At 45.1% G+C, this 23,346-nt stretch overlaps 1 protein-coding gene across 1 annotated transcript in view; it reads right to left on the bottom strand.

Moving 5' to 3' along the window:
- Positions 1-18,910, bottom strand: part of LOC147672873 (monofunctional C1-tetrahydrofolate synthase, mitochondrial-like) — a gene marked incomplete at its 3' end in the record, with an annotated part of 195,553 nt that extends 176,643 nt beyond the window's left edge. The window contains exon 1 of the mRNA XM_086947959.1: positions 18,571-18,910. Coding sequence (XP_086804085.1) covers positions 18,571-18,791 — 221 coding nt within the window. The remainder of the gene's footprint in view (positions 1-18,570) is intronic.
- Between the last annotated feature and the right edge of the window lie 4,436 nt (positions 18,911-23,346).

Below are 23,346 nucleotides of genomic sequence, written 5' to 3'. Positions count from 1 at the left end.
CTACAAGCTTCTCCCTAGTTGGGGAACTCTGGTATATTATATCCAGCGTCAAGGGGTTATGGTCACTAAATGGATTCCATTCTATGTCTGCCCTAGATACTCTATTTATCATAGTCCTTGTGATAATATAGTCGATATACGAGGAGCATCCTCTCCCCTTGAAGGTAGGTGGCAGAGACTCATCCTTTGGTATGGGCACCATATCTAGGGTATGGACCAGATCCTGTTTTAATATAAATTGTGTTAAGGCTTCCCCTTCTTCAGAGTGCTCAAAATGGGCCCCGTTGTCCTTTGGGCATCGCGACCATATTGAGTCTATTGGAAAAAGAGCCGGGCAAAGGTGACAGTTAAAGTCCCCTACAATAATACTATTTGAGGTATGTGTATGGATTTTACGGGTGGGATGAGGGGAGAATCTATTCTCCAGATCCCGTATTAAAGCATTACATCCCCCTCCAGCCACATTGTTATATATATTCAATATGGTCAAATCAAATCCTTTACCTATGAGCCGCACCTCTTGGATATCGTGAGAGTGGCAATCAAAAGTTGATCATGTGCCAGGGAGGTTCATATCCACATATACAGCTAGCCCCCCCATTGCCCTGCCCGATCTGGGTTTCCTTGCTGGGACAGAAAAAAGTTTGTATCCTTGTAAATGTAAGGACTGATTGTCAACAGCCCAGGTTTCCTGTAGACAAATTATGGAGAATTGGTGTATGAACTGGCACCATTCATCATTGTTAATTTTAGCGGCCAGGCCTGAAATATTCCAGGACACCATTCTCACTACCACATTGTCCACCTTGGCCCTTATACCATCCCTACCCAAAGCAAGTGCGCCAACTGGTTGCCCCTTATCTATGGACATACTGACATGCGCTGGTTTTAGAGGGTCTTTAGGATTTGAAAGGGAGACATTGGCATTGCAGGTGATGGTTGGGTCAACAATTATTGTACAGGGGTCCTTTCCAGGAACAAGATCAGGATTATCTACAATCTCTTCTGTATTCCCTAAGCTAAGTCAGTCAACACCCTCCATATCAGCTAATGCTCCAAAGTGATTGAAGGTAGGCCAATAAAAGTCACCTTGCAGGGGTACAGGTCGTCTTGAATAATCATCCCGCCTCCGTGAAGTTAACCAAGAATCTAAATTTCCGGGGCGATGTGATGAAATTATTTGGCCGTCCTGAGGGTGATAATAATTGGGTCTAAAATATTCATCCTGTCTGAGTGAAATACCCGTGGCCCATGTTCTGATGTGTAAGGAAGGCATGGTATACGGTTAAGTGTCAGGGCAACTACTGCTCTTGGATAGAAAAAGGTTAAATCACGAATAGTGATAGTGTTGCCTGTATTTTGTGGGAACTCATTCATAAAATGCCTAACAAGCCTGTCATCTTGGAAATTTATGATGACAATGTCACCCTATACATCCTTGATTCTTTTCCCCAGCCAGGCTAAACGTCTAACATTGAGAATTGCCCCGTTTATATGTGGTGGAAGTGGGCAATTCTGCCTGAGCCAATGTATTACTTTGTTTTTTAGCCCGCGTTGGTCTTTCACATGTCCATCTACCAACACTGGTACCCCGGTCAAGACTACAACAAATGGCGCCGCCTCAGGTGGCAGCTCCACTCTAAGTCTCCTAGCTGGAAGTGTCCTGGTACTTGTAAGATGCTCCATGGGTTTTGGGATATTTGTATTTGCGGATTTTAAAGTGTGTGTTTTGGTAGCTACCTGTAATAAAGGTCCTTTACTTAAATTGTTCGAGGTTGCACCTGCTTGTGTATTCTTAGCCCTATTCCCTCTGTTTGGTGTTACAGAGTTAATGTTTAGTATTTTGCGGGGTTTGGGTTGGGGTTGGGGTAAGGACGTGGTTTTAGTACCCTTCTGGGCAGCTGTAACTGGTAGTGATACAGGGGGGTTATACATTAATTCCTTATTGGGGGAATTTGTAATAGCTACTTTAATGTCCCCTAAATCTTTTTCTAGCTTCTCCATTTGGCTAGTTGAACCCTTCAATCTCTCAACTAGTGGCAGCGTAAATGATCTTAATAGTTGCTCTATGCTGCTCAACAAATTTAAGCTAGCTGGGTCATTTGACTGAACGGGTGTTTGTTTTTCCAGCAGGTTTATTGTGGGTGCTGATGTATTAGGGGTTGGGTTGGTGCAAATACCCCCATTTTTTGCAGGCACCTTATTTGTAGACAAAGAATCCCCCCTCTTTTTCCTTCTTTTAGGAGGTGGACCTTGGGCTCTATATGTTTTCTGTATCTTTCCTGGTCCCTTTACTATAATGGGTGAGACCACATGCGTAGACAGTGTATCCAGCAAGGGATCAGTATCAACAATCAGACTACTGTTCAGATGTAGATCATTTATATTCAGACTAGTGACTACCACTGGGGGAGGGGTATTGTCTTGTAGAAGTAGTGGAATACTAATATTATTGAGGGTTACCTCATTAACCACTTTAACAGGGGAAATACTACGAATAGGGGAAATTGAGAGCTTTGGTGAGCCAATAGGTGTTCTCCTATTTTTTATACTTTCTATTGAACGGCGTCTTTCCGCCCTTCGCTCTGCCAAAGCGATTTCCTTATCTGTCCCAACATTCAAACTGAGCAAGAAATCATCCATTATTCGCTGGTTAACTCCCCCTAATAGTGAGTGCCTGTCTTTCGTGGGTGATGTCGCCATTTCTAGATAGTGCCCATGTCAATCGAAACACAACCTACTAAAGTAAAATGAACACTATAGTACAACTTGGGACACAGAATACAATTTAACAACCAATGTTCATCCAGACACAGGGTACTAGAGCTTGCCGCAAATAATACCCTCTCTACTTAGCTCATGGTGTGGTCAAATGGAAGAGGGTGGGCCCAGCCCAGTCTCTTTCGGTCTCAGAGGGCCCGCCCTTTGCCCTGGGCTCAGCCCGGCGACCGCCCGCGCGCGTCCCGTGGTGATTTATATCACCTGGTGCTCTGTGCTGGGCGTGGCGGGTGGTTCTCGCAGCTCCGCTGAGCCTCCTGGGACTCGTAGTCCTATGCCCAAGTTCAGCCCAGTGTCTTTCAATCAGCGAGCGTTTCCCGCAGTAGTGGCAGAAGTGATGGCAGGTTCGCTGGTTCCACAATGCTCCAAAGGGGTTTTTAAATCAGCCCCAATCCGTTTCCTTTCTCTACTCGCAGTTCCCAGACTGTGCTACAAGGTTTCCCCTTGCTCAGCGGGGGGGGATTTCACCACAGCTCCTGCACGTTTTCCCCGTGGGTCTTGTCGTGGCTGCCTGCCTCTGCCAGGCTTTCAATGCGTTTCCCGCGTTTCCTACTCTGGAGAAAGGGGGGGATCACTGCGGGTCTCTGCGGCCCCTACAGGGCTGATCCTCGCTCCCCCCGACACTGCGGGGAGTCAGATCGCAGCCCCCCACTGCAGCCGGGCTGTTCTCGCAGCACTGCAGAACAATAGACTTGCGTGGGGCTCGCAGGAGCCTCCTTTCTTGCTCGCTCGATGACTCTCGGTTTATGCCTGCGGGAGGCCAGCCGACAAGGGACTGAGGACCTGGCTCCGGGACTGGACCGGGAGGGGAGAGGGGAGAGCCGAAAGCCGGGACAGAGCCGGGGGGGGGGGTCAGAGCTGAGCCTCGCGTGCTGCTGCTGCTGCTGCTGAGCTCCGCTGTGGCAAACTGGCGATGTGCTGGAAAACACGGACTGGATCAGCAACACGGACTGGATCTTGCTACATTCAACACGGTGGTCAGTCAAAAAAACCTCTGGGGCGCCGGCTCACATTCACCTCAAAAATAGTTCACGTTTGAGGGGCTGTTCACTGACCTGTGGGGGCGGGTGAGTGACCTGAGCGCGGTTCCCAGCAGGCAAGTGTCCAGTCCAATTATTGCCTGGCCACAATGGAAGGGAGTTGGGGGCTCACTTGGGCAGAGCATGCAGAGACGCTAAGGATGAGTGGACATGAAATTCAACCCTTAACCTGCTCAAAGGTTCTCCCTTTCTCTGAGCAAACTTAGTGCTGAAAAACCCATACTAACAAGCATAAAAGAGCTCACAGAGTGGCGCGCAGTTCTCCCCCTGAAGTGAGATGTCAGCACGGCCATCGGTGAGACAGGGAAGAAGCGAGAGACAGTCCGTGAAAGGTAGGCACTTGGTGATAAGGCGGCGAGTGTGCAGAAACAGAACAGCAGAGAGAGAGAAAATGAGAGAGTGGATGGCAGCGAAAGCAGATTGACTGAAAAAAATATAGAGCTTTACCGTAACGCCAGAAGTAAAAGATCCAGTCCGAATCGGCGGTCCCAAAAGGAACAGGGCGGTAACAAGGAGGGACTAAGAAGCCTCATTATCAATTGGAAGCCAGCAGTCATCATGGACGAGGACACCAGCCAATGAAAAATATGGGCGGGCTGCCATTGCATTTACACATCTGTCCCGACTACAATATGCCTCGCAGAGCGAGCAGCGTATGCGCTGCAACGATAGGCTCTACCTAAAAATTGGAGACATAACAAAAAGCTTGCAGATGACATAAGGACGGTATGAAAACTAAAACAACCCCATAACCTATGGAAATAGAAAGTGAAACACTACATTAAAATAGAAAACAAGAATTTACAATGCAATGGTTTCGCCTTTTGAAAAATTTGAGCTATTGGCATTGTAAATGACAAAATGTTTATTTATGTGTTTGGTTTGAAAATAAATGGCATTGTCATTCAAGTATAGTGCCTGGCAGTCTTATAAGAAGCCAATGCCGTATTGCTTGAGAATCCAGAAACATAATTAGGGATCTGGTACCACCATGTTTGAATAGATAATACACTGTGGATGTGTTGGCTGTTTGGATCAACAATCTGTTTGTAGGAATGGAAGGATGAAAACCTTTCAAAGCTATAGTTACAGCTCTAAACTCTACCACATTTATATGAGAGTTGCAGTCTCTTCGACCTCAATCCCTGTAATAAGTCTTGTAGCTGGGCTACCACATCTATCAGAAGTGAATCTGTCACTATTGTCTCAGAAGGAAGGTTCTGGTGGGAATTAGTCCCTGTTAACAGATACTTTTTCTAAGACCCCACTTGAGTAAGTCTTTGGCTTGAACAGCGAGGATCAGCTTGTCTTCCTAGCGGTCATTGTGTTGGTTCCGCTGATCTTCCTTGCATTGTTGAAGAAGTCTCATATAAAGGTGTGCACTTGGAAGTAGAACAAGCATTGACATAGCCAATAGGTCTCGCTTTTGGAACCTTAGAAGTGTCTAGCCACACAGCATATTATCCTAGGTGCTGTGCCACCAGGGATTGAATAGTTAGCTAAACAATGTGGTCACAAACCAGTCTGGAGTGAAACAAAGATAGCTCGAGCAACTGGATGTCATGAATGCCAAAACAATGAGCTAATGTTTGTTTGATGAAAAAGAGGCAACATCTGACAATCCAGAAAAAAACTGTCAAGAAATATTTGATTTTGAGGTAAATAAAAAGTAATTTTGCCTGCCAGGTCTCTAGTTTACTACTTTGAAATCAAGCATGAATCCCAATGGGAAATAACTATGCCTAAAAGTACAGTTTTTAAAAACCAAATGCTATGATGCGGCCAGCCCTGGTGCCATGTCATAGAGCTCAATTTTAGAAGCAGGATTGAGTGGGCAAGTCAGGCGAGAGAGGGAAGTGGGTGTATTTAGAGACAGTGATCGAATGCAGGGAAGAAAGACACCACAGGCAGAAAAGCAAAACATGAGAGGCTGAGCCAGGGACAACAAATGCTTCAGAGAGAGAAAGTGTGGAGCAGCAGCAAAGGACAGACCAGTCCGGCACTGTGCAAGAGCGAGAGACGCATGTTTGTGGTTCTTGGCAGGCTAAGACTGGAGAGAAAAGACACTTCAGGGAAGATAATTAGAGGTTATGGAGACAGACAAAAGGCAGGGAGAAAGAGTGAGAAACAGTAAAGGAAGACAGAGTGTGAGACGGGAGAGAACGTGTAACTGAGAGTGTGCAGGTGAGAAAGTATGAGAGGCTGTTGACTGCTGGCAGACAGACGGTAAAGAAATACTTTCAACAGGAGAGGGTTGGGTATAGAGACAGTCTACTGGGGGGTGAGGCGTTAGACTCAGTGAGATGTGTGATACCCGACAAAGAAGAGACACTACACGGAGGAGAGAGTGGGGTACAGAGAGTCTTCAGGGGGAAAAGGTGAGAGAGCTGGGAAACTCAACGAAGATAAAAACACCTTTTGTAGGAGCGGGTAGGGTCCAGAGACAGGGGGTAGAAGGTAAGAGAGAGATAGGATATCCAGAAGAATAAGACAGAAGAGACCAAGACCTCACAAAATAAATGTTGGGGTATAGAGACAGCAGTGGAGAGGCGGGAGAACGAGCAAGAGATCGGAAGTATAGTAGGTTGAGGTGGAAGAGGTAGCAGCCAAAGACATTTCAGGGAAGAGTGGATTCAAGATTAAAGAAGGACAAAAACTGCACGGGGAAACTAGAGAAAATGTAGATAATGGAAGAAGAGAAACTTCCTGAGTAGGTTTGCACCTCCTTAGGTCTGTTCTAGGAACGGACTGTTCTTTTATTTTCGGACTAGCACAGGCACCCATGCGTCCAGTATGAAATGCTGCACCTCTAACTCTTATGGTGGAATGTAAATATCTATTTCCTCACTTTTTATAAGAGAACGGCGTACATGCATACTTTAGAGTGTTTCCTTCTATGAGATTGGGGAAACTGAGTCTGTTAGAAGCACAAGGTCTGCAGCAGAATCATGTGCAATGAACTGTATACACTTGACGTACACGGCAGTACTACCGGTGTCATCTTTACATCTAGAAGTGAAGTGTAACAAAAGTAGAGTAGATCTAAGATCAGCGGGGGTTAGGGTGAGTCTGGGGCAGATGGAAGCTCTTGGCCTCAGATGGGGCTACAGGGTGGTCCGAATAATTCAGAAGGCTCACAGCTCAGCAGAAACCGACGCTAGCTGGCAAAGCGGAAGTTCTCTTCTTTTCAAAACCAAGGACAAGGACAGACAGTAAATGTGTACCGACGGTCAGCTACTCACACTGCGCCGCGGCCTCTGGAGGTGGGCAATATAGTGGGGAGCCCTGTGACACTATACAATGTTACTTATACAAATAAACAGAATGCCCGCGCAAGTGCATTCCCCTGTTAGTTGGGGAGTCCAAGTGCATAACATCGCGCTCCCCGCCAATCTGTTGGTAATTGTGCTGCTATAGAGCTCACCTCGGTCATACCACTGCAGTCCGCTTCATAGTCCTGACTGCTACGCACAGACTTCAGCTGAACCATCTCAACACCTCGACGCTGCCTGCAAATGTGTAAACGTGCTGCGTTCCTCCTGTCACTTTGTAAAAACAGGTTGGTTCCGTCTGCTCAACAGCGGGACCTTAGAACCATGACGTCACTTGGGCGTCTTGGTACTTGTTGCTGGAGTTCTATAAGCAAGAACAGTGAAGGACAACACTTTCTAACTGTACTGCCCTTTACAGAAATATGGCCTACCCCTTAAAATATTGCCTGCTCTGTAATGTTGCTGTAAAAAGCTCAATTGCAGAAAGCACTGGCAAGCACATTTTTAAGCTATGTGAAAGTCTTCGATTCTTTGAGCACATCGTATACTAATGGTATTGCTAATGGTTAAATATTAATTTGATTTCGCTACATACTGCAAGTGGATGCATCTGTTTTGTACATAAACAGCGCGCATTGTTTGCTTTCTCTACGATTCCAGCCTTGGCCAGAGCTCAGCTGTTTCAGGCTGGAGCATTGTCTGCGCCGCGGAACGGCAAGAGTCAACCTCTTTGCCGCATCTGCAGCCTGCTCCACGAGTGACCGGTGGGCTCAGAGCGCGGAGGACCCAGGCAGCGGGGCGAGGGCTCTGGATGCGGGGAGGACGGAGGTATGTCGCCGGGGGTGGGGGCTGTAGGTAAAAGCGCTATCACACAAATACAAAGCACTGATAGGCGCTATAAAGCAGAGGCGCCCTGCCACGGCCTGGCTGGCAGGGACGGGGATGTGTGTGTGATGGGGGGGCGTGGGCTATGCAGGAAAGATAAGATCCCGGCGAAGGGGGTGGGTTGAGAGCCCAGCTGGGGGTCCGCTGTCACCTGCCGGGGGCAGCCGCACAATAGACAGCAGTGCTCTGATCCTCGCGGTTGTTGGAGTGAGTAGCAGGACGACCGGGTCCACGGATGCTCCTGGGGTAAGAAGTGCCAGTCTGTCCCGTTTCCATGGCTGGTATCAAGTGAATCACACGGGGCCGGGCTGATATCGTGAGAGGCAGCGGGAGGGGGGCGGGAACGGGGCCGGAGACACGGAGAGCGGGAGGGGGGCGGGAACAGGGCCGGAGACATGGAGAGCGTGAGAGGCAGCGGGAGGGGGGCGGGAACGGGCCGGAGACACGGAGAGGGGGTGGGAACGGCCAAACACTCACCTGGACTTCTTCCGGGTGCCGTCAATGCCGGAACAGATTCGGGGGCGTTCCTGAGGGCTTTTGGCTGATGTAGGGTGACGTCGCCAGAAGCCAAAAATTCTCAGGAACGCCCCCGAATCTGGTCCGAGATTGACAGACAGAGCCTTCTCCCAATGGCTAGCCTCCATTTATGGAGCTAGCCAATGGGAGGAGGGGGCGGATTCCCGAGCAACATACTGTAATCATTAGATTTCTCCTGCGCAAAAGCTGCTTGCGCAGCTTTTTTGCAGTCGAAACCTAAAAAGGGAAATTCAATGCAAAGAGGAACGCCACATGTACACTGGTTATGCGTAAAAGAGATCATAACAAATACGGTAGGCGACTGCGATTAGCACGTGGTGACAAACACCAGTAAATAAACGCCACACAAATCACAATTCAACACATCTATGTACCCGTACACAACACCTCCGTAGTAGAGTGCACTGGGCAATGAAAAATATACAAATGAACAGCTATTGACATAAAAGAACATGTATGTAGAGTATTCTGAACAAGCTTGTATGAAAATAGGTTTATGCAATAAGACAACTTTGTACTTGTTATACTAAAATGATACGATATGTATTGTGCAAAATGTTGAACGTAATATAATGGTACAGGAAAACAGTGACAGAGAAAGATGGGATAAAAAAAGAACCTGCTAGAAGGAGATACAGCAAGAAGGGGGACTCGAGAGAGAAAGGGGAAAAAGGCATCGTGACTAAGATGCTTTCAAATTTGGCACCCTCGCGGTAGACTCCTACGAAAAGCCCAGGGCATTTACATTTTTATTTTACTTAACCGTAAGAATATTTTTGGAAACGTTTGAAAACGAAATTTAACGTAATCGACCACTTCCGACAAAAACACTTACATTAGGTCAAACTGCTGAGTTTGCAAAATGTCACTGCTGGTCCTGCTTGTTGAAAACAAGTTAGATCAGGTCCTGTGGGATCACAGACAGTAGCAGCCGAAAGTTGACCGGATTTACTGCGCCGCTTCCTGCTACGTGAGCGAGGTAATGCGCCAAGCAAGCACTTACTGGGTGGCGACCTCTGACCCCCGAGGGGGTCCGGGTCAAAAAACGGCAGCAAAGTTCACAGAAATCACACCCCACACCAGAATAATGGCAGCTGGCAGGAAATACTAGTCCGAACAGGTGTGCAGTGGAATCCAGAAGCTTGTGAGATAACAGAGAACTGCACTAAAAAAAGAGCGAAAATTGCATTTGTAAATTAAATCAAAAAGTGCAATAACGCCAAGTAGACAATCGATAATCCCACAAAGTTAGAACTCAATTCGCGGCAGTTTTCAAGCTCGGAAATCACCAGCCTGCTACAAAACGACTGAGGAGATTTGTTTCTAAAGCAGCAGAAATATTTGGTAAACACTTTCAAAAGATAACGCATCCCTCGTGTTGCTCCCAGCTCTGCCTTTCAACAATTTAGGCCAAATCGTCTTTCCGCGGACACAAGCATCTTTGTGGCGCCTGCAATATTTACAAGCAATCAATGTACTCGTACTCCCGCCTACTAAAGGGGGAGAGGGGGTCAAAGCATAATCTCTGTGCCGACTTTGTTACTAGTTAGAGAGCCCAAAAATGAAATATTGGCTTACAGACTTTCAAGAGTGCACTCTGGGAAAAGAATTACACACGTTGAGATCTAGAACAAACGATAACTTAACAGAGGGCCTATCGGATCGTCCATTCCTCGCTGTAACCACCAGGCTGTATTACAAGTACTAAGAAAACCAATCTGTAATGTGCTATATACTATATATACACAGTGTCTGCGAAAATAAGAGGGAGAAAGACCTGCTGGGCATAGGAAGGCTGCTTTTAGGAAGATGAGATAATGGTCCCATTACTGCCATGGTACATGTTAACCCCTTGCATGCTGATGACGGCCCCCAACCGTCATGCACTACGGTGCTCGTGTGCTGATGACAGCTGGGGGCCGTCATAAACCCGCCCACTCGCGATTCTGCCGCACAGGCGCAGAATCGCGACCGCATGGAAGGGGTTAAAATACAAGAGGGGGAGGAATGGCAACGTACTCGAGACATACTTTACCAAACATGTGGAACACTAAGTTTACTACCTTGGCCCCTGTAGTGGGACCTGTCAATATCTGAGCCTTGTTTTGGATTACGCCCAGGTGTACTTGGGAAACAATGCATTATTCCATTTGTAAGCATGAGTATTTGTAGAGTGCAAACCTAGCTAGATATGAATGGAGAGCTAAATAAGAGCGTTGCGTGCCCAGAGATTTGGTTCAGGCTTGTTCACAATGAAGCGGGACGTTTGGAGGTGATGAATCGTATTGTCCAGAGATAGAACGTTATCTTCAACCCCTATCTGAACTGCAGAAAGTTTGAGGTAGTTCTGAAGATACTTGAGATATGTATGGATCGCTTAGGGATTTTGGGGGCCCCTGATCCCAAGAACTCTGAATTAAGAACTATTTTCAGCTAATTCCCACCCATTGAATTATACATTTAAATTTCAGAAACAGTTAAAGAAAGACAAATGATCGACAATTTACATACAATCTGCATGGATTCACCCATTTCCTTTAACATTGTTCCTGTTCTCGATTTGCCCTTGGACTGCCTTGATCAATATACAGCACACAGATTGCCATGTGTAGGAAAGTGGAATATTATGTGGTATGGCAGGGTATCGTTACAGAACAATATCACAATACGCCAAAGATGGCCTTTGGATTCACACTAATAAATTCTAAGCTCAGTCCTGGCAGAGTGGCAAAGAGCAGTCAGACTTTACTAGAGGAACAGGTGTTAAGTATTTCCGAGTAACAACATGGATGGTAAGTAGTTGACACAACTCGAGAGAAATTCAACACCAACTAATAAAAATAGAGGGTATTTTATCTTAATTTAGACACCAAAATGAATAGAATAGCAAACGTATAACAGGAGGAATAGATTTTTGAAGCAATATTCCATCTGTGCAGTAAAATACATTGACAAAATAACATTGCGGTCAATTGCAAAATACACTAGTGACAATCGGCCACTTGCAGGTTGAGTTCCTTTGAACCCTTATAGGTGTATGGTCAGGACTAGGCCACAACAGTCACATCAATTTAACTAAGCCTGTGGAGTCCAGGTGCAGAGTTGTTTTAGCGGTCCTTGGTGTTGAACGGGAGCCACGGATGGTGCTGTTTTTCTGCTTACACAATACTGCTAGAAACAAAATGCAAAAACACAACAGGTATACAGCTGCTGACACAGGATGATGGTTGCACAGTGTTATCTGTAGATGCAGCGTCAAGTGAGGGGGTCAGTTACCGGATTTGTGACCAACAAGCCCTGGCAGTGGTAAGCATAGCGGAAAGCTTCTGGAACTTCACTGGGTCTGGGGAAGTAATGTAGTGGCCCAAACCTTTGGGGCAAGCAAAACTACAACTCCCACAATGCACTGGACCACCTGGATTTGGGCAATCCCTCACAGGGCCTGATGGTCAGCGATTCTTTGGATCTGGCGAGTGCTTTTACCTTCAGTTTGTAGGGGAATAGTGCCCCTAGTAAAGGGGGGAGGACTGAGGGTGTTTTTGGCTTCCACAAGGGTCTCTCTTCGGGACAGAGTTTTTTTTGCCAAGGACGAGGGTCGTTTACTCAGTTCCATGTCCTACTTCAGGGTACAAGTATCCCTCTTTGCTTTGTGCAGTGGGCAAAGTCCTGTTGTCGGCAACTCTTGGTCCTTCTTTGAAGTAAGCTGTTCAAATCTGAGGTTCCGGTGTTTGGGGAGGAGCGGGGGGGGCTTAAATCCTAGATTTAGGAGACTAAGGGTGGGGAAGCTACTAGCCAATGGGCAATTAGTCCCTGCAGCTAATATGCCTAATATGTGTTTCCACAATCCAGTTGCTGAAAACTCAACTTTGCTCTACTAGAATTCTGTCCGAGTTTGTTGGGGATGCAGTGACTGCCAAAACCTGGATCATAGTCTTAGATGTGGGAGGGCTCTTGGTTAACCATAGTGCTCTGCCCAGCACTCAAAGCCCAAGTTTAGTGTGGCTGAAGACTACAGCCATCTTGAAAATTCCCAATGTGGATAGGGTTAGCCCCAGGAACCTATACACCATTGGTTAGGGCGCCCCCAAGGGCTGCTCTTACCCATTAGCTTGTGCCAGGCACCCACTACAGAACACTCCTGAATCCATGGAAGATAAAAGGAATGAACCTGCTGTCTGAGACCTGAAAGGAGCCTACAAGACTAGGCCTGCCCTTCCTCTTGTACCCAGGACAAAGAAGTGGACTCCAAGGGTCACAATAGGGACACAACAAGATGCCCTTTACTGCAACTGGACTGAACTTCTTCCTGTTGGTCACACTCTGCAAGTCCCGAATTGCCTCACCTGTGGTCCTTGGGTGGCTTTAGAAATGTACTCCTGTGGTGGATTGGGACTTGAAGGACTAAAAATAGAAGGTATACGATTTTGCACAGGACAAACATGGTTGGAGTATCTGACCTGCACTCCATCACGGTCAGATTCATATTGAGCTTAGGTTGACTAGCATTGGCATTCTGTGCTTCTTGGTGATATTTCTATTTAAAACTTTAACAATTCAAATCTCCAGATTCTCTTATTTGACTTCTTCCATTTTAGTGTAATTTCATTTACTACATTTAACCCTTTTTCTAAATTTAATTGTTGGATTCTGATTATTTTGTATTTCAACTTTATAACTGTTTTGGTACTGCATAAATGCTTTACGCATTGTCCCCAAGTTAAGCTTGTCTGCTCTGTGCCACATCTACGAGGGGGTTGAGCGCAGGTTTATTTACCGACTTTAGTTGTTCACCCTGACAAGGATTGTAATTATTACTTGATGTTGGTACTTATCCCTCCAACGAAAAACCCAATTTCTTACAATGCCCCAAAAATAAACTGTCTGCAATAGGTTTGGAAATAACTTTGCAAATCAAGTTAGGGGAAATCAATGTAGACTGTTTTCTATTGTAGCATCCCTGAAAAGAATGACAGAGCATCACAAGTACTGAGATGGACGTAAGTCACATAATTAAAGTTGCAAATGTCAGAACTAATATCACAATATGGAAGATGCAAAAGGCTGTTCACAAAATAATAATGGTGGTAGTGCTGGAAGACTGCTGAAGCACCACCTATTTGCTGGATAAATGGTTGTTTAAACACTGCAGGTAGGATCCTTGTGTGGTAGGACAAAATGAGATATTCATTTGAGAGGTACCAGACAGTAGCGTTTAAGTAGAAAAGAGAATAAAGAGAACATTTTAAAAATGATTAGAGCTCGTAGAGTTCCTTCTGTGAAGGCTGAGATGAAGGTTCAAGGGCAGGTCACTTCTCTCATGATTACATGGCAGTGGAGCATATAACAGTGAGGCTTGTGGCCAAAGTGGACTGGGCCTTGCCTGGAGCCCTATGCCAAACGGCAAAAGCTTAGGACCTAATGGATTCCCTTTGGATTTTCAGGAGGGATACAAGATTGCGCTTATGCTAGTTACATCTGAGTAGTGGCCAGTAAAAGGTTCTTACCAGAGACCTAAGGTAATCAACCTAAGTTCACTACCAAAAGAAGCAAGTCTGCAGAAAAGAACCATACAGGCAGAAAAACAGATTATGGAGTATTGGCCAAATAGTTTACTGGAGTAGTTTCCGCATTCCAGATCATTGTGACTTGTTTAACCCCTCCCATGCTCGTGACGGAACTGTTCCGTCACGAGCCTCGGGTGGGCTGTGCTGGTGATGGAACGGTTCCGACACGGCCCGCTCGCAGCGGAATAGCCGCCGCAGCGAAGGGGTTAAAAAGACACAGTAGGAGAGACAACAAAAGAAAATGCATAATATTTAGGGCTCCCGGTTTTATAGTATTCATTTTTTTAACATTTACGTCTGTATTTATCCATATTTATTTTTTGGCCATCTTTTTGGTATTTATCCATATTTATTTTGTGTTCCGCGAATAAATGGAGTCATAAAATGGTATATTTCCACATTTAACTGATAAACATGCACCCATATTTTGCTGCCTGTCGCGTTTTAGCAAATTAAGCAGTCAAAGATTGCAAAACACTATACCCACTGGTAACTATCAGCATTATACCACAAATATATGTTAATATATGCCTGTATTTAAGGAAATAAATCTCAACCTCGTTTTTAACTTCACTTGCTTTCTGTCTGCTCAGCTATTGTCCTGGATACCACAAAAAACAGCATAGAGAGACGCCCACAAGAGGCACACATTTCCAAATTTTTCCACTTTTAAAAATAAATACAGACCGGAAACAGCTTGTTTTCGGTCTGTATTGATCTGTAAAAATCAGAAAAAACGGAAAACTGGTAGCTTTATTAATAATGTGGACCAATGTATCTAATTGAGAGCCCTATTTCCACACTCATTAAAAGCAGAGATGGTCTTTAATTTCAGTATGGAAAAGAGCAGAGCTGGAACAGAATTTCATGACGCATCTGCATGCCTTATACAGCAATAGAAGCAAACATACTTTACAGACCATTCTACCTGCAAGAGGTTTCCAAAACATGCTAATTTGTCTTTCCAGACATCTTACCTGCACAGTTACAAAACCTTGTTTAAAGGATTAGGGTCAAAAGGGATGACAGGATATCTTTAGAGACACCAGAACCCCCATCTCTCTCAAACCGTAGGTTTGACATGTTTTGAGAGTTTGGACACTTTTCTCTGCATTGAATTAGCTGGTATAAATCAGAGATTCGCCATTGGGGGAGTCAGGGGTAAAGAGTTTTGTCCAAGGACAGCCCATTTATGCAGTAGATATATAGGGGGTGCAAGACTGCGGCAGATTTGTGAATTTGAACTAGATGCTACTGTGTGCCAGATTTGCTAAAAGCAGCAATCATTGCGGCTGCCCGGCGCGATCTCCCAGTTAGAACTGAAGGTTGTATGACGTTACAACGCAGGCTTTTACCCCGCATGCCATTACAACGCGGGGATTACAACGACTTTCGCTGGAGGGCGCTGGATAGTGGAATAGTTTAATTTTCTATTCCAACTCCAGCCCACATTGACAGTAGGGAAGGTGTTGGATAGAAAATTAAACTATTCCCTATCCAACAGCGCCCTCCAGCGAAAGTCGTAACGACTTTCGTTGTAATCCCTGCGTTGTAATGGCATTGCGAGGTAATCCCCGCGTTGTCATGGCTGTTTCCCGAACTGAAGGTCCATATTTTTCCTTTTTCACAGCATTAATGTGTTACTACTTTCCTATTTCTCTAAGAAGAACTGCTAAGCATCTTGCCCCCCCCCCCCCCCAAATATTTGAAAGTCTGTATTTTTCCCTCTACTAATCACTTTAAACAACTGCCTACCCAAGACCCCACCCAAACCCCAGGCCCCCACCCCCGCAATTTGTTTGCTTAACGTTCTGGTATGCTTTAAAGGTCACTGTCCATAACACAAGACAATATTTATGCTGCTTTGCATTAAATGAAAGCGTATTTCAGGTGCACTGGTGTCATACAGTTCTATTAAGTAAATAGGTTCGTGTATAAACATTCCTGCATTCCTACAACTATCAGTAATCCATCCCATGCTTGCTTCTTTTTCTCTCGGTCTACCCATAAGAGTTGGCAACTACTGGTAAAGCCAACAGGTCTCTACTTTAAAACGTGGGTGCAGAGCTGCCAATCTTTGCATTATTGTTTAAAAAGTAAAAGAAATGAAAACATTTCAGAATATTGGAGGAATAGCAGGCACATCCAACAGTATCACAAAGCTGTCCATTGACAACTGTTTAGCAGCGTCAGGCGCGAGAACTAGGAAGCACAGGCACTTTCATGGAATGCTGAATGAAAAAGAAAGACAATAGTACCCAAAATGGGAGCATTGGGAGGAAACAAGACAGCAAATCAAACGGATCGTAAAATGGAAGAAGAGCCATCAAATAAGAAGCAAGAAAATGACAGTGCATAAGCCAATGAACGGTAAGCAATGGATTCGATATAAGCCCTGAGGTAATTCACAATAGACCTTTTGCGACCAGACCGCTTCTGCTGTCTGGGACGCTTCACCCAAAAACTTGGCAACAACGAGCTTACGTAGGTATCCGAACAGCTTCTGAAGCTTTAACCTCGGCCCGACTAAAGCATGGCTGATCAGTAGACATTAACTATTCAAACAAAAATTCAAGAAGAAACCATGCCACATGCTAAGTATGCAATACCTAAAACCCATGTCACACATTACACTTCAGTACTAAGGGCAGACTACTAAGCTTCACAGTGTGCACTTCCAAGCAGTGTTAGCAATGTCCACTGTCGAAGAGCTACATGACCTACCTTTTGAAATTAGTTTCCACTTTTGGGACTCTTGAGAAACTAAATGTTAATAAAGAAGTTGACCCTGTGATGTCACATGCAGTAAGATGGTACAGAATACCATTTTCGTTGGCGAACTACACTTGGTTTATGGTGACTCGACGTCAATGCCTGTAGTCGGACAGCCTTTGTCTAAAAAAGCACCCTAGGCAAATTTGACATCTCTTCTAATCCTCTTTCAATTGTCTCCCTCTCTCACTGTTACACCGCTGCCTTTCCTAGGCGCTGTATATAATAACCTTTATTATGACACCTTAACTATGCTGCTTTTGTTCTATGCGTTGATTGGGGGAAAAATAAGTTTGTGTGTCTTGTCTGTTAGTGCCCTTCCATTTCTGGTGCTTTGCAGCAGGTTTAAGATCTTCTTAGAGTATCTTGTTGCTCAAATGTGGGGCAATTTCTGATATTTACACGTTTCCCTCGTCTTAATTGCTAGATTTTTGCTCGTGAGAAAGTAGTCACTCAGTCGTTGAATGTCACTCATATTTACAATGAAATTATGAAAACGTCACACAAGCATTCTGAAACCTTGGCAGCTATGAAAAGCGTGCTCCGCTGTCTGATGCTGGTTGTATATTGTACTCATTATGTCGACGTAGCAACAGGAAACCCGCCTGAGAATAACTATGTGCTTATGACTATCATTCATAACATTTTTATTGCTGCTATTCTGGCTGTTACCATTACCTTTAGTCAGAAGATCCTTCGCAGCGTAAGCTGTGGAGCGAGTCTTTAGGAGAAACAGGACAATGTTCATAGTTATGGCTGGTCTGTGCCCTGCCACCTTCCCTGCTCCTGACCTTGGCTAACCCCTTGCTACTCAGTTGATCTTAGTGGGTGGGGCCTTTTGGGATCACATACCAGTCAGGTCCTGAGTGAAGAACCTTAGCAGCGAGCAGGTAATCTTTGTAACTGGTGGGGTCTTCACCTAATTGAAATACATCTTATTAACAGAGGATTTTCTGCCTTGAGAAAGCCCAGACCTGCTGGCCCCTGGGCGAAACATGTGTCAGCTGTTCCTTGTTTTTGCACATGTCTCAATATAAAGAACAGACTACCACTAACGAGTACTCCACTTTCTCTCTCTCTCTCTCTCTCTCTCTATATATATATATATATATATATATATATATACACATACACACACACACACACACACACATGACGTCCAATACAAAATGGGGGGGGGGGTGTATTCACCCTAAACATCTATATGTTCAAAAAAGCGCACAAACCAATCACACACCTGAATAATTAGCAGCCTTTGAACACAAATATCATCCCTTGTCCAGCAAACAAACAATGATCCAGGAAAATGGCTGTCGGAGGATGTACAGGGGGGGGGGGGGGGGGGGGGTGTGGAAGAAGAACAAGAGGGAGACAAACGAAGAGAGTGGGGACATTTATAAAGAAAACGAGCGCTGCAGCCTCCCATAATAATACATATAAATGCAGGGAGGTCATGTGTGTGTTCACCTAAACCTAGGGACCCGGGGCACAGCTCGTTCAGGACCAAGGCTTGCCCTGCCTGCAGTTTCGCAAGTTTGAGACAAACTCACGATGCTCATGTTAGTTGGATTAGCTATAACAGGAAACTGTGCGGAAGTTATCACAGACCCATCGATCGGAAAGAACCACGAGCGGCGCACATGGAGCACGGCAGCCTCCTCTACCTGAGGGCATGTCTGCGGGCGATGGCTCAACACACTGTCATCCACTCACTCCACTTACCTGACCGAGGAGCTGTGCGGCGGCCCCTCCTGCGTCCACCCTGCCGAGGAGGACAGCCCTTCCCCGGCTCCGCCGACGCTGCTTCTGCTACCGGCGCCGCGGAGCTGGCAGGCTGGGAGCCCTGCCGCCGGCGGGGTCCGGCGTCCACCGGCCACAGCCCCGCGGAGCAGGATGACCGCGCGCAACCACCGCATGCTGCCCACACCTAGTGAGGAGTACATGTAAGAGGAAAGAAGGGCAGTACAGGTAGCAGAGGGGCGACTGGTTGACACAAGCCGAGAGACTTCACTACAAAGGGCTACCAGGCAGAGGTATCATTCAAAGCTGAAAGCATGGGTAAAGACCACGCCCTCTTCCTCTGTGGGGCGGTGTCAGACGTTGCCCCGCCCGGTGCTCTTCTAAGTGCCTATTTCTTTCAAGTGCTTACACGTGCGCTCATCTTGTGTTGCTGCGTTTCTAGTGCGGCGTCACGTTTTGCCAAGTTTATATTCTTTTTTTTATCGTCTGGCTGAACAGCGTAGTTGTAGCCAGAATCGATAATTAAGTGAGCATCACTACAGAGGGGCATTGGCTCCGCCCACAGAGTATACATAGTACAAATTTGGAACCCGTTTTGATTGGGCTGAAGTTTAGTGTTTCCACAAAACCGTGCTTAATTTAGGAAAATGTTTTAGAGTTTAAAATTAGGGAGTTCAGTTTCACAATGCAATTGTATTGGAGCAGACAGACTTTTAAGGGAGAAAAAGGTTAATTAACAAGCAGTGGCGGCTGGTGACATTTGAAAGTGGTGTGGCGGATACTGATAATCATACTGCACCGTAGCGAGCCCGAACCCCCTAAGGAGGGTCGGGGGGAAATTCCCCCGAGAAAATTTTGAAAAAATAGTGGAAAAATGGTGCATTTTCAAGCACATTTGAGAAAGCAGGAAGGTTAATAAAGCAATTGTGCAGGTATTACATTATTGAAGAGCTGTCATATAACATAGGTAGCTGGTTATTCAGTATAACCACAGAGCTTCATAACAGGCTATGCCAATGAAAATACTGGCTGCTACCCACTGTTATGGCTGACAAATTTGAATAGCGGCTGCCCAAATCTATTTACAAGCCACAGGTAATAGAGCTGGAAAATTCAAATGCTTTCGACGGTGGACCAAAACATGGTTTATAGGATGTGGCCTTGCCCTAACAATGGACCACATAATTACTACTGACATATAAAAATAACTATAACAATTTGCACTGCAGGCGAATTTAAATATTGCAAATCCAAATGTGTTTACACGATACAGTTGATGCGCATTAAAATTCCACGGACCAAAAAGTAACTGTTCACTAGACCTTAAGAAGTCTTGGTCAGAACAAATTTTATTAATCAGAATTTGTAGTGTAGAAAACAGTTCCTTTCTGTGCACCTTAAATTACACAGAAAGCATTGTAAATGATAAAAGCGGAAACATTTGCTGCTGCTGGCTAGTACTGGGTTTTTCTGATTCGAAAGTGCGTCATGGCTTGAAACACCCATCCCTGGGCAGTGCAGTGGGGCACCTCGAGGCGATTTCAGCCTGTTATCACTCCATATGAGATAGCCTCCCTACCTATCCTCCCCAATCCCCTCCACCGAGATAGAGGACAGATACGGCAAAGCCTTCTGAGATACCAACAGGCCACATAAATACTCTACTGTGAGCCTAGCTCTCTGGAACACTCGTTGAATGTGGGAATGAAATTAGAAGCAACCCAGGAGAAGCAGTGGGAGCTTTTCACGGGCAAGGCCAGGGCAGATATTAAGCATGTATTGGTCCAGTTTCTCCCAGAGGGTGTGCACTGTGTTTTGTTTTAAAACAAGATAAAAATACATACTTTAAACGGGATCACCTCGGCTTTTGCCCAGGCACACAGGCCTTTCTTAGGCCATGCTTTAGATCCCCAGAGTTCAGTATTTCCCAAATGTATGTTAATTGTTAGTCAACAAACGCAGTAAAATGGGATTTTGAGCCAGGAATTTGCTAACTTTCTAACCTCACATTCATTAACCCACACAGCAACCCTCCATGCATTTTAATATGTCTTACACAGTTATATTTATGTTATAAACCTCACAAGGATGAAATGTGGAGCCAGGCCACATCTAACTATCCAACTCTGCCAAGGGCCCGCACCACTTTCAGAATAAGAGTTACTCTTAGAGATGACACCAGCCCCACCATCCCATCCACAGGTTAGCCCACCCCTGTCTTATTTTGCAGAGTTGTGCACACTTTAAAACAATGACAGAGGCACATGTGGGTAGAAATGTGGCGTATAACCAAAAGAGCTTCTTGCTGATGCTGTTCTTAAGGCACGCAACCCCACAACTTAAAAAAAATGTTAAACAGTATTCAGGACATTTGCTCCCACCTAGATGTGCCCAAAAGCTAATTCAAAAGCATCCCACTGGGAAATTACACGTGTTTTTATAACAATATATCCTTAAAAAGAAGCGAAAATGCAGCAATAATAATAATTTTAAAAAACGCTTTGAAATCCTAATAGTGTTTTCTAGTGTTAGACGTGTCAGAACTTGTGCAAGCAGATGCCGCCTAAAAGTGATTATGGTGTTTTAACAAATTACCAGGGGACTAATGCTTCCCGCATTGCAGGAATTATCCCTTTCCCAGCGTTTCACATCAAAAGCCTGGCGGATTCACCAGCCCTAATCCCTGCTGGCCTCTCTCCGGTAAATATATATAGAGGCACATCGGTCGAAAGAAGCAATACGGGCCACACCTCCTCATTTAAATCTCATCATTCTCTGATATGCATCTGCTCTTCTATGAGCCTGTACGTAAGGTATTCTGGGACGTGTAGTCAATTAAATCCAAAGAAGGATGCTTCTTATGGTAAATGCCCAATGTAAGCTCACCTTGAGCCCCAAGGAAAGGTCCGCTTCTAAATTCGGAAAGCGCGCTCCACATTTAAGTCCATATTGAGACTCCGTGGCCCCCTGCAATCCCGGGGTGGTGTGACTTTTATTAGTTGGAATCATCACTGGTGTTTATTCTCTGAGGGTTCCACATAGGCAACAGTTAAAAAAGATGCCACATAATACGCTAAGCTATTTGTCCAGGATGTGCCTACAATCTTTCTCTTGGGCATTACCGTAATGTTAGCACCTCCAACAAAAAGCCTGGTCATTGCTATTAAGTGCAGCTCGTAGAAGACGCATCTAGTACAGAGGGCAGTTCAAAATTAAATACATACATGAATACAGACATAGACGTCACTTTTCGGATCCCACTATTGAGGTTTACCTGTCGGGGTTAGTGCAGTGGCCCAGATGTCGTGGGTTTATTGCACCAGCTCCTTTAGAGCTGCACGTGAATGAATGAGGGCGATGATAATGAAGTAGCAAGAGTATCAGGAGCTGTGAGATTTAAAATTGTTCCCTTATAAGCTATATGTATCATGTGATTGATTGGGGTAAGCAAGGTTCAGAGCTAACAGAGCACTATTTGTATCCTGATTAGGGTTAGGAGCCTGGGATGTCCCAGCACGTTATTGCAGTCCTTGGAGAAGGCTGGAAAGAGATCTGTCCCATGGGGGCAGGAAGAGCACTGTGCAGGACTGAACCAAGCAACCACTGCAATACATTATCAAAACAGCGAGCAGACACAGCGTTACAAGTATCATGAAAAAAACACACAGCTCTGTCTGGCAAATTTCTCTCTATAAAATCTGCTTTGCACAAGTAATTTAAAAAAAAGGGGATAACCAATTTTCTTTTAAAGGAACAGAAAAACATTTGCAATTAATTTTTTTCGGACCCCAGACTGAACAGTTATGTCCAAGGTGGGGTGATGAGTCCAACTTAATCGTAATTGATCCGTGAAGGTGTGCGTGGCCCGTGCTGGGTTTGGTAAAATTGCCTCACCCTGAGGGTTGTAGACTAGAGACAGCAGACACATACTTGTGCTGTGATTTGCCAGAAGTCAAAAACTGTTGTGTTCTGAGCACACCTCTTTTTTAAAAAATAAATGAATTGTAACCAGTTTAGTTGATCTGTGTGCTGCAACTAATAGAGTATACCCAAATACCCTAAAAACTAAACATGAAAATGTGGCTGGTCAACACACTGTTGACTCAGACTTAGCTGCGCACAACTTAAATGATATCTGTCGATCAGACACTTTTTATACTTTGCATTTATACAGTTTATTCATCTTAACACTCAATGAATCCCCTCAGAAACATTGTGTTATAATTGCATAAACATGATTTCATCAAAATGACCAAATCGCTCGATATTCCTCTGCCCTCTAGATTCGCCAGTGAATCTAGAGGGCAGAGGAATACCGAGCGATTTGGTCATGAGCAGCGCACTTTAGAAAAAGGAACGTGTAATTTGAAGACGGAGTGTATTTGAGCAGCATTGGATTAAGGCGTCGCGCAGACTTTACAGACTAGCAGGAGACGGTTTGAGTACATAGCAGTCTCATGAAAGCCAGAGGGAGTGGCCTTCGTGTTTTTGTTGTTGCCCCAGACGAAGGGACCCTACGATAGTCCCGAAATGCATTGGGCGAATAACAACATATAAAAAAGGATTTGATGTTTTCTATTTGTAAAATTTGTATTGTATTGCTTTGGTAATGGATTTTTGATGAAATCATGTTTATGCAATTATAACACAATGTTTCTGAGGGGATTCATTGAGTGTTAAGACGAATAAACTGTATAAATGCAAAGTATAAAAAGTGTCTGATCGACAGATATCATTTAAGTTGTGCGCAGCTAAGTC

This window comes from Lissotriton vulgaris, unplaced genomic scaffold (assembly GCF_964263255.1).
Source record: "Lissotriton vulgaris unplaced genomic scaffold, aLisVul1.2 SCAFFOLD_1361, whole genome shotgun sequence".
Taxonomy (NCBI): Eukaryota; Metazoa; Chordata; class Amphibia; order Caudata; family Salamandridae; genus Lissotriton; species Lissotriton vulgaris.
The sequence above is the reverse complement of the archived record's forward strand: the minus strand, read 5'-3'. Positions and strand labels throughout refer to the sequence as shown.